At 40.4% G+C, this 12,423-nt stretch overlaps 1 protein-coding gene across 6 annotated transcripts in view; it reads right to left on the reverse strand.

The window, feature by feature from the left end:
- Positions 1 to 12,423, reverse strand: part of KANSL1L (KAT8 regulatory NSL complex subunit 1 like) — a 62,612-nt gene that overhangs the window by 39,547 nt on the left and 10,642 nt on the right. For 5 of the 6 annotated variants that reach the window (XR_010071929.1, XM_063340989.1, XM_063340991.1 and 2 more), the window contains exon 4: positions 2,497 to 2,638. Coding sequence is in view for 5 of the 6 variants with exons in the window: in XM_063340989.1 (XP_063197059.1) it covers positions 2,497 to 2,638 (142 nt within the window). In the remaining variant the exon portion in view is untranslated. The remainder of the gene's footprint in view (positions 1 to 2,496; positions 2,639 to 12,423) is intronic. The other variant, XM_063340990.1, reaches the window with a different exon arrangement.

Below are 12,423 nucleotides of genomic sequence, written 5' to 3' on the forward strand. Positions count from 1 at the left end.
TCTAACTTATTCCCTGTTTGAGTTTTAAATTCAAAACTGAGAACAAAGATATTCTCCAAAACCAGATGTAGGTGCTTGAAAACTTGCTTTAGTGCCCAAAAAGGGCACAGAGATTCTGAATTTCCATCAAGCCAACCCTAGATTTTCCGCGTTCCTTATCAGGTAGTAGCCCATCATCTGTGCTTTTCCATTTACAGCAGATGGAAACAAATCCAGACAGGATCACACTACACTGCGTAGACCAGCAGTAGTTAAAACTAGGCAGTACGTTCAAGGAAATTCAAGTATAGATCTAATTTTTATGTGCCACAACAGGTGGAAAAGCTAGCTCAACAGCCTTAGGCTCTTTTAGAATTTAGAATCTTTAGATCTCTTTAGTGAATGAATCATAGGTCATGACAACAGAGCGAGCGAAGAAAATAACTCGCTAAAGTCTAAACCACAAATTCTGAAGCTGGAGGAAGGCACACAGGAAAAGCAGTGAAAAGAGGGGGATGCAACCCTCACTTTCACTGGAATTTTATTAAGTTGAGAATCCTGTTGACCAAGCACGGAAAGAGGGAAGCAGAAAAGGAAGGAGAACATTGACAGACTGTACGAAAAGGGAGAGGTGGAACACACACAGAAGAAAAGAGGAAGACTAAAGAATTAAAAGACTAATAATGACTTATGAGGAATTATAAATTAAATGGGTTACAACCAGTAGGCTTTGGCAATGAACTCTCTCCCCCCGCCTTAACGGAATTGTTTTGTTTTGCAGATAGACTTTTTTCCAAATGAAAAGACTCTCAGAGATCCAGAGCTGCTACTTCTGTGTGCACGGGGAAGAGACAGAGAAGACACAATGCACATTACAGAAGGCCAGGAAACTGCCCACAAATTAACCATCTCCCTTCCTATTGCGTTATGGTGCTAAAGGAGTGGCATTTTGCTTGAAATCATTGTTCACTGGCTATGAATCACATTTTTTTCCACTCAAAACACATAAAAATCACTCTGAAACCATTAAACACAGCACACACATTCTAATGATATTGTGTAACTACTCTGGAGCCACTAAATGAAAACAAAGAGCTCTTCTATCAGCCCACGTGTCCTTCCGTAGCTGCTGTGCTGGTGTACTACAAATACATAGGCAAAAAAATCACAGACGAAGAAATATGCGTCTACCTTCACTATGGGACACAATGCCAAATACTGAATACCACAGCTGGTAAAAGGGGCATGAAGTTTGCAAAAAGGAATGTCACTAAAGATCTCTACCAGGACGACCACTAGGCTCCAAGCCAACATACCACCTAATGCAAAGAAAATACATGACTAAAAGAATGTTCTTTCTCTCATTTATTTATTTCTCCATCTTCTGCAGCTCATGAGACCTATGTCACCTTTAAGACTGATAGCTTTTGGGTGTAACAGTGTGCATGTACCTGGTATTTAGGACAACATTAAAATATGAGCATTCTCACCCTTCACCAAAATACAAAATCTCCTTTCATTTCTGTGGGTAGAGACAGAGCAGACCCTCAAACAAAGGCTCTTCAATTACTGGGGAAAAGTTGTGAGCAGGAGAGACGAAGCTGGATATGAAAAGAAAGGCTTTGAGGGTAAAAGGAGAAGAGGGAATAATTTTTCTTTACATGATCACAGGGAAATGCTCTCTGGGGTGATTTCCCTCTCCTTTTAAACTCCCTCCAAGTCTCACATTCAGCCACACAAAGTCTAAAGCATCTTCTGGCTCCTCTCCATCTGTGCTTATCTGACCCCAGCACAGATCAGACAGCCTACAAGACACTCATCAATGGAGAGCCAAAGAGCTCTCCTCTAAAACCCCTCACTATCACACCACCAGAATTATCACAGGTTTTGGCTTCTTGCACATGAGAATGACCTGCGGAACCCATTAAATTGACAGATAGAGTATTCATGTTTTAGGAATGTGACTTTCCCACTGTCTAGCCAGTTTGATTTACAAAAACTAGTACATGAGTTACACACATTGGAATTTTAGTAATAATTAATCCTTGACCTGTTCAAAGCGCTGTACAAACATTAACTAACTAATCCTCGGAATAAACGTGCACTGTAAATAACAAAAAAACCCACTCTGAAACCCCACAACACAAAAGCGAACAACCAACCACCCCACCTGAAAACCAAATCGTGCCTCTTCTGATGAGGGAAAAAACTAGTGTGATAAATGCAGTACCTTGTGCCGGGCCCCTGGAAGTCACTAACAAAGTCACTAACTGTAACAGATAGGAAGGTAAGAGTTCCTGACTCCCAGTCCTGTACTGGTGCCTCTAGGGTACAATACTTTTTAGCTCCTGATGTCCTTCTCATTACCTTTGCATGTGATAGCCTGTGCAGATGCAAGAACTCTAGGGCAAAACAAACAACAACAACAACAACAACAACAAGGAACCAAATAAATATTACAAGAAACACTGTCAAAAGATTATTTGAAAAGCCCATTTATGAGCTTACAGACAATACCTTGGTGGCACGTATCTGCCTGTGAAGGTCAGTTAGTTGTTGGATTTTGTATTCTAGTTCTGAAATCTGGGCCTGAAGCCATGTCCAACGGCTGCCAATTCTAGCTCTGTCTGCAAGCCACTTCCATTCAGAAGTATAGCTGCTGTGAAGACAAAATGCTGGTTAGTCCAAAAATAAAGATAACCACATTTGCACAAGAACATTTTTGACAGCTGCTCTGCCTCATGTTGCAAGCATCTCAGTTGCTTTCAGGAGATACCTGATTATACCCATCCAGTTTCACATCAGCTTATTTCTGTAACTACAGAACTTGCCCAAACCAGTACAATCGATGTTCACCGGCTATTCCCAGGCTAAGCTAGCGTTCTGTTCTGTGTAACAAAGCCCAGAGCTGGAGAAACTACCAAACTCTATCAGTTAATGCACATTACAGATTTGTAAAGAATTCCAGTAACTCCACCAGCAAGAAACCAAGTTCTTACTCCACACTTCCTCCCACAAGCTTCCATGAATATCGTTTGCTAACAATTGGAATCTAATAAAACACCATCCAGCAATGACCAGCTAGATAACAAATCAGTGCCCAAAAAGACAACTAAGTAGTTTAGATTTCTTTTACTCAAGCTATTTTATAAATATAGTTGTGTCAGTATAGTATAGTTACTATGTATCTTACTGCTGTTTACAAATAGGCATATTTTTTAACACAAAAGATATGCCTCCCAGTACATGACATTGTGATTAACTTAACTTTATAATGCTGAACTCATCACTGCTATCAGCAAACTTTACTCGATCTATATATTAAATAAATGAATGATATAACAGTACCACTCAACAAATAATATCCAGTAAATTTAAGCAACAGAGACGACACAATGCAGTATTTATGCAACTTCCACTAGTATCCTACCATTAACTGAGCTTATTTGTTTAGAGAAAGGACTGGTGTTTTTTTCCCACTAAAGTTGTACAGGAGTTTGCCACAGGTAGCTTAAAAGAACTGTAAAAAAATTAAAATTCGTCTGGAAAATAAGTGCTTTTACTTAAGTTATTGGGATAACTACTGGATCTAAATCCTGGATGACACTGTATGTAGGTTCTGCACAGGCAGAATATGTGATCCTCTGTTCCCCAGTCCGTGAAGAGTACTGAAGCATCACAAAAGAGATAAGAAAAAGCAAATGCCAGTGAGTCGGCATAGGAACATCACACAAGTACAACTGTTTTCACGCAGAATTTTGTGTCAACTACCTCAACAATGAAAGAAAGGTAATACATCACCCTGCAGAAGATGCTAGACGTTTCCTGGCATGAGCGGAGAATCACCTAATTTGAGAATCCTAATATTTTCAGGGCAAAAATTATAAAATGTAACTCAAAATCTCAGAACTTTCAGTCTACTTTAGCTACCATAAGTAGTATGAATAGATGCAGTCTCCGATAGGTTACCTCTAAAATACTTAATTTCACCCCTTTTTAACATAAATTGTCTGCCCACCTAATTTACACCCAGCTTAAACTCTCTCCTACACAGATAAAATGAACATTAGAAATTATGAGATTGAAATGTCCTGTTTCAATCCAGATTCTATGTGCAAGCAAATAAAGTGAACTACCATCAAAACGAAACTCAAAGAATTCTACAAACATGTACCATAATAAATTGTTCACATTTTATATATTCTATTAGTGATTTTGTGCTAGGAAAAGAGACATATGAAGTAATCTTGTGAATATCCTTTTTTCTGACAACCCCTTCTTATTTCTCTTTGTTTTCCCATTCTCACCAGCACATAGTAAGTAGCCCTGGTTACTTAGGCTTTAACCAGGTCATCCTGCCAAGAACTTCTGTGGGATTGAAGCACTTTTTGCACATTTGTGCTTCTGGAAGTCATAAAATGCAGTTTGCGGGAAAAAGGAGGGATCCAAATTCCTAGTTGGCCCAAGTCAGAGTTCCAATAAATAATGTGCTCACACGTTTGTGGTGGCTGGAATAGTTAGAATTTGTCTCAGGACGCTGTGACAGCAAAAAGCTAATCCTAAACAAGAGAAGCTTAATGAGGCTGTAACAAAAACCTTAGTCAATAATTTTAACAAAAAAAAGGTAAATAAGAACAAAGAGGATAACTGAGAAAAACCCAACAGCAGTGTTCAGGTGCTTACTTCTATTGCTTTCTCAAAAGCCAACCAACTAACCAACCCACCCACCCCCCAAACCAGGACATTATAACAAGAAAGCCCAGGTGAAAGAAAATAAATCACACTGACAGAATTGCCTGCCAAGCTAGATGCTACTTTGGGGAGAAAGGTGAGCTATCCTCAGACAGACCAAGGAGGAGGGGGAAGCAAATGAGAAAAAAAATATACATACACTATATGAAATCAGCACAGCAGTAAGGGAATGCATAATCAATACCAAACCACAGCAGGTAACAGAAGAACAGTTAAATATTGTAACCTTAAGACAAACAAATCATGTCCTATATATATTACTGCCACATATTAAAAAAAAATCCTCTGCAAAGTTACAAGTTATTGTCTCAAAAACATCTGCATTTTTTTTTCCTTAAACACAATATTAAATCTTGAATTAATTCCATTCACTGTTAAATATATTATGTATACTTTTGCTTCATTTTAAAATACTATGCAAGTATTTCTTACGGCTTTAAAGCATACTACATAATTAAACTAACGGGATTTAATGACACTGTAATAATGATGTCCTTAGGCTCCTCTATAACGAAGAGTTTCCACTGAACGAAGCACAAACATTTTAAGCTCAGGCCAAAGGAAGCACTTTTAGCTTCTCTCTCCTGTCCGCCGAGGCTGCCCAATGCTGCATGAGCACTGGGGCAGCTGCACGGCGACATCGATTTGAGAGCTGCTCATGGTCATTTTAACTTTGGATGCAGGCAAATGAAACCAGGTAACGGCTAGCTCCCTTCCCCAGGGCTGATGCCTTGCAGGCAGCCAGCCACACAGGAAGGGCAGGAAGCTCATGGCGAGCATGAGCTCGCATCTACAGGATCCGAGGCGAGAGCACTGCTAAATTCCATTCCCATCTCTGTCACTCGTATTTGTTTGATCTTGCATTATTTATTTACCATTTTTGCCTCTAAGTCTATTTCGCTACAAATGCTTTAGTAAACCTCGTAACTCCTCAGAGGAAGATTAAAATCACTATAAGCTATCCTCACACTCCTAAAGTGAGCTGCATGCAAGTAGTATGGTCACTCAAGTGCAAATGATAACCTACTATTGCCATTAAAAATAAACAAATTAAAAAAATCTGTAAATCTGTTCCTGGGATGTTAGAGAGTACAGCATAACATTCACTCAGTAAAGAAAGCTGTTTCAAAGAGGCACCAGGGAGTTCATCAATTCTGCAAATTCAGAGAAGAAAAAACAAAACAAAACAAAACGAAAAAACACAACGGGTTACAAAAATAACCAGGCCTGTTGCTGAAGGAGGAAGTCAGAGCAGGTGCTAACGTAGAAGCTCCTGCTCTGGTTCTCTGTTGGGAACGAGACAAGAAAGTAGAAAAAAAAAAAAGTTTCTGTCTGTCCCGCTTCCTGTGTGCTCCTTTTGCAAAGCATCTTTACTTGGTTTCTGTGCTTTTGACTCTAACATCATACATCCTCCACAGGAATTTCAAATCCGTTCTTCTACTGGCAACTCAATATAAACCACATCACATTTGCAAAAGTTTCTAATCTTCAGTACCATAGTATGGTGAAATACGAAACTTACACATAAACTTACTGCTCTTGAGAGGACTCTTCAATCTGCAGATAATCTCCTGCACTCATCCAGGACTATCAGAATTGGAAGAGAACAGAGCAATACTGATTTTGTATGAATAAAACATCTCATTTAAATTTCCCTGGAAAAACATGCTGGAATTGCATCAGAGGCAAAATTTGTGAGATACTGGCTTGCATTTCCTCTGTTCTGATTGAACTGCAGGAGGCCAATCCTGCACAACTTGCATGAGAAGAAGGAAATGCTGAAGAACAAACAAGGCACAAGGAGCACAGTCAAAGTATGATCAAAAATATAACTGGGAAGCAGATGTTGGGGCTGTACTGTGTCACCCCAAAGGATGGGAAAAAATTCAGCTGGGGATCGTCAGCACCAGCAGAGGCAGTATAAGCATTTCATCAAAGCTACTTTTTTTTGCTGATACCAAAGAGGCAAGTGAAGAGAACTAAATATTATACTGCTATTACAGTCAGTACCATTGCTTGAACTGAAAGAGGTTTTAGTCATGGTCTGTGGACAGAATATACAGAGAAACCACTCAGCACTCTCACCTTCTCCAAAAGTAAAAAAAGAATTGAGAACAAACCATGCTTTTATGTAACCAAACCAACATCAGAGAATGCTACACACTATAAGAAGTATTTCCAGGACCTCCGTTACGTTGCGGGTGAGATTTATGTTTTCCCAATAGCTAAGATCAGTCCACCCCCAAAAATAAAACCAGGCAACCTAACTGAGTGCAAAGGGCAACTGCTAACCAAGATAAAATTGCTGTGCTAGACACACTGTTGTTTGGGTTTGTGCATGGGTGGGGTTTTTTGTTTACAAGAGAGCAGAAAAGGTGGAATTTAAACCTTTTAGGCATATTTTCTTTTTATAAGCAAACAAAACAAGAAGCCTGAAAAACAATTCATAAATAATGACGGAGAAACACAGTGGTTTTAAAAGTGCACAAAAAATACAGAATGTGGGATTGATAGCAAGTCTCCAGGAAGGTTGATTCAAATGGGCATGGTGATCACAGGAAAGACTGTTTTAGAGCATGCAGCCCTGTGCCCAAGGCAAGATTCTCCACAAGTACCTTAAATTCTGAAAACTAAAAGGAAACTGAGGCCTTTTTAACTCCCAGTGAGAACAAGTAACATGCCCCTACTATGACACATCTGCAGAGACAATAACAGGATGCTTCCTACTGAACAGGAAAGGAGGATGCTTGCAACAGACCCACGTTAAAACTCCAAAAGGCAGGTTTGCCAACCCAAAACAGCCTCTTTCCAAAGGTTTGTTTCAAAGAACACCAACGTTTTCAAGTTACAACACCCTTAAACACAAACAAGCCAGAGAGCAAGGCACCCACATAGTGTAGGTGGGAAAAACTCCAATTCCAAAATTCTGCATTAAACCTAAAAACGGCAGTTGTTCCTGACATCCCCTCACACTTACATTTCCACTCAGTTTCCTAACACAGTGTATTTTGCTCTTTCTGCCAGGCCAGGTCCCCTTCAGTTTAATCCACATTGTTCTGGCATCCAGTTTTCAGATAATTTAGTCCTGAAGTGACCCTGTGATCCTGACATCTACCATCCCTGCTCGTTCATGTCCTCCTCTCCCCGGGAACTCCTGGGCTACCAGAAACCTATTGCCAGTCATGCGACAGCATAAGCAAGCAGCAGCTCATAAACTACAGACTGATTACCCTCAGGATAAAGAGTTAATCCCCTTCCTTGGTGGGAGTCACTGAAAACAATGGCAAAAGTTTATCATTTTGATGAAGGACTCAAGTCCGGAAACTGAAAAGGAAAAAATCAGAAAGTTCTCCAGATCCTTAAATCCCATCCAGACATTGTATGACTCACAATGAAATTCAAGAGACTTAACACACTGGAAAAAAAGTCACACATCCCCCAATTCTCTTGGGAAACTCCTCAGTTGTACAAAAATACAAAAGAGTTCATATTCACCACATATTCACCACTCCATCACAAATACTCAACAGGCACTAGTATGGTGGGGATCCCACAGGACCAGAGCTGCAAGCCTGCGAACTTCCTGAGCTGCCCCTAATTTTACACCAGCACTACAGTCATTTTTCTTGTGACTGCACATGGTAATGCTTAAAACGCAGCTGGCCTGAACACAAGCCTTTTCTTGCAAGCCATTAAGGTGAGCGCAAGGCTTCTGACACCTTCTGTCAACACGCTGGTGAAATTCAACATGTCCGTTTTTCTTCTCTCTGCAGACACTGACGGTAAATAAGAGATCAGCTATGAAAACTAGATCGCATCATATAAAACATTGAAATTAGGTGAATTCAGATATGTAGTGCACATATTTTACATCATCTTATCTAGATTTTACTCATGAGATAAAAATGCCCACTCCCAACAAAAACTTCCAACACTTGTAATGGCTGAACAAACAAGTCCAACTATGAAATGACCCGTAAATGCTTTCTCAAGGACTAATTCTTCCAGCACACCTACTTAATGTTTGCTTTCAGAATGAACTAACTTCAGCTACTGTTGAAGTATTAATTCCCCTGGACCAGTTAACAGTTAAAGCCATAACAACCACATAATTAAAAAAATAGAGAACACTGTTTTACGAACTCAATCTTTTCTATGCATTCCAGAGTGCAAACAAGATGAAAACAAACTGCAACAAATATCATCCTCTGGTATCACATCCGATCAACACTACACAACAAAACACTATTTACTCTGACAGTTAACTATCAGCCTTTCCGCAGATCACCCAGGAGCGCTTGCCGCAGACTGGCTGCAGAGAGCAATATGCTGCTTGTTTTGTGACAACTAGCACTAAACCAAGCTGTGCCCCCAAAAAACCGCAAACCAATCAATTACGGGAAGTTCTCTGGTACTCAAAATTATACTGCAGTCTCTGCGAAGAGCTGCAATCAGGTCATTCTTCTGGAGTCTGTGGGGTTGCTATCTTTGGTGTTTAGCAGAAATTCTTACCTGGCAGAGATTTTCCTCTGCAACACTACACGGCTTCAGAACAGATGGGTTACAGTTCTCCCTATCACCTACAGACATTGGCAACTGCTTATCACAACTTCTGGCACCCACGCCTGGTCCCACCATCTCTGACATACTGTTGCCATTTAATACTTTCAGAATTGCATCCAATAACATATGTTGATACTAACACATAATACATATCTTATCTTCCCAACCCAAAAAACTTTATCCAGCTGAACATTTCTGCTAAGCCATCAGGCCTGAGGAATTTATGCAGTAGCACCTGAAATTACCAATCATAACTGTGATTTTCCCTTGAAGACAAAATTCATGGTACAGAACTAGACTGAGGGAAAAAAATAAGTAGCAACAGAGTAAGATTTTTACATCTTCCACAAGTAAGTTTAGAAGGGACAGTGGGAAGGGGAGAAAAGGAAAATCAATATTCAGGAATAAAAATGCTGGAGAAGAAAACCAAAAATATAAAAAGGGAAAGGCTTTGTGCTTGGATACCCTAGCAAAGGAGAAATTTTGTCAGACTTTCATATTGGAGCTCTATATGCTCCCTCATCTGAGAAATCACATCTTCCAAACCGATGAGATGCCGCAGCCAGTACTTGCCTGCTACAGGGTTCCTGCAAAGAATCACACTACTACTATCAGGTTTTATATTAGAAACTAAATTGTTATACTAGCACTGAACTGTTAACTCAATTATGGTCTCAACAAAAGAAATTAAAAATTCAGCTTCTTAAAGCAGCGTTAACTGTTACAGTACTGAACTTCTCCAACAGCTGGCTTCACAACATGGTAGGTGCTTTTCATCTTCAATTCCGTTTACGTAATTCTTTAGAGCTGTTAATGATAAAAGGCCAAATCGGTCGGTGCAGGTGGGGTCAGTTAGAATATTAACTGCCCAAGAAGTGAAAACCTGTGAAAGGTAAACCACCAGCACTATTTCCTCTTTTAGTAAAATAAATTTAAAAAATACACTGCAAAATGCGTATCTGCTAATGTCTTTTGTTAAAAATATTTTGAAATTAATTTTTCAGATTCCATTGGCCCCCCCAGCACCCCAGCTTCTTCCACTAAGCCTCAGGATGCTGTAGGTCAGACCAACACGGAACCGAGAAGCAGGTAATGCTAACATGCAAAGAAAGAAACTTCAGGAGCGCCAGGGCTGCCTGGAAACAAGCTTCTTTTCCTGCCTTTGAAATGGCACAACATCAACAAAGACCAACAACAAAACACCAGGAACACAGGACTAGAAATTCTCTGGAAGTATTACACAACTGCCCTTGAAAAAGAAATCAAGAAAGTAGTGCTATGCCTGGATCCCACACTAAGCATAAATCAAGACAGAGCTTACAATATCACTTTAAAGATATGTGCAAATGGAACATTATTACAGCATAAAAGCAGAGAATGCTGTCCAGCCACTGAAGTTGGTCCCAAAATTTGTATATATATATTCTTACAAGGAATAGGTGGGGATGGTATTAGTGTAACATCTAACTCCAGCTTGTAACTAATTTCATTCCAGCTGTATATAGTATTAGATTTCAATGTGAAAATGGATATGAAGCATAATCTTTTTGGAGACTTTCTGGACAGACACGTAACAGTTGATCCAGAACTCGCATGCCTGATGCACTGGAAACCATCAGCAGCTTCCGGGTAGCAGAGGGGCTGCAGCCCTGCAGAACAGGGGCTGAGAGGAGACTCAGAAGGGGCTGTAGCTGGCAGGGAAGCCCACAGCAGAGCAATCAGCTAAATGAGGAGCTGCAGCAAAGGTACCCCCACCCCACCAAAGGGAATGTGCGCCCACCAGGCATGGAGGGGTACTGCAGGGAAGGGGCTCACAAAAGAGCTGCAAGAACCCCAGAGCACTCCTCCGGGGGAGAGGGCAGCTGGGCAGAGCTGGGATGGGTCTGCCTTAAGTCCCAAGGTCTGGACACGTTCCCCCACCGTGGGACCCAAAGGGAGCTGCAGAGGGGCTGTGCTGAGTATGAAACGCCCGGTCGGGGTGAGCCCCCGTCAGCGCTGCCCCAGCAGGACCCCAGGACCTGCCCTGGGGACACAGGACACCCTGGTAGGTCAGAAACTCAGCCCTTTGGGCCCCCGCCATTGCTGTAAGCAGGCTGTGATTAAGTAGCAGAGGAATAACCAAACAGTACTTGGCTGGCTGCTTTGCAGGGCAGGGACAGAGTTTGTTACCAGGTTGAATCCTGCAGTCAGGTCTGCAGGGACATGGGGGAGAGTGTAATGAATGTCGGTTTGAATAGCTGCAGCCTTCTTGCTTTGGGTGTTTTGTAGGAGCTTGGTGTGGAGTTTCACAGAGTTTTATTGCTGTCCAGTCTACTGCCATGGGCTGGGAGGAAGGGGAGTTCATAATGCATATATATTCAAGCGCGGATGTTCAGGTTTGGTTTTTTTCAATAGCAGGAAAAGTAATCAAAAGTTTCCTAACTGAGATTAAATTGATTTAAATTCCCCAACAGAAATTTTTTTCTGAGACAGACAGTTAGGTAAAATGTTTGGATGAAAATAAAAACATTTACAGCTATTTCAGTTTCAATAAAAAAAAAAAAAAGAGCACAGGTCAATATATTTAAATCCAACATCTAAAGTTACATTCTTAACCCATATTTAGCAGTATGAATGAAACCCCGTTACAGGAGAGCATTCCTATTTTGAGAAGTCTTTGTGCACACTTTTTATTTCATATGAAACGGAAGGCATTTAAATGATTTCCTGTATCAGGGGCCCACGTACGGCAATTTTCAAAGGCACTGGATGTATCCCTTTGAAGTAGATTCTCATGAAACCACTGTTTATCTATAAAATGAAATAATGTTGCCCTCACTTTACAAGATGTTAATAAAAACAGTTCGTTTTTTGTAAAGACATCTTTTAATGAAAAAAATCCCACTTTTCACAGCTTAGTGAAAGAAAAAAGCTACCCATAAACCACTGACTAATCAGCAGCTCACATCAAGCACCAAACTCTTCTTGTCTACCATTTAATTAAGGATGTGAGGTTATCATGTACACACGTGTCTGATTATTAGCTTTGCTATTCTGCTATACTATGTTGACCGTGTATTAAATCATCATTCAGAAGAGTAATGCCAAGTTTTTCTTTAACATGCGTTCAACAGCTATCTAACTCAAAAG

This window comes from Chroicocephalus ridibundus, chromosome 7 (genome assembly GCF_963924245.1).
Source record: "Chroicocephalus ridibundus chromosome 7, bChrRid1.1, whole genome shotgun sequence".
Lineage (NCBI taxonomy): Eukaryota > Metazoa > Chordata > Aves > Charadriiformes > Laridae > Chroicocephalus > Chroicocephalus ridibundus.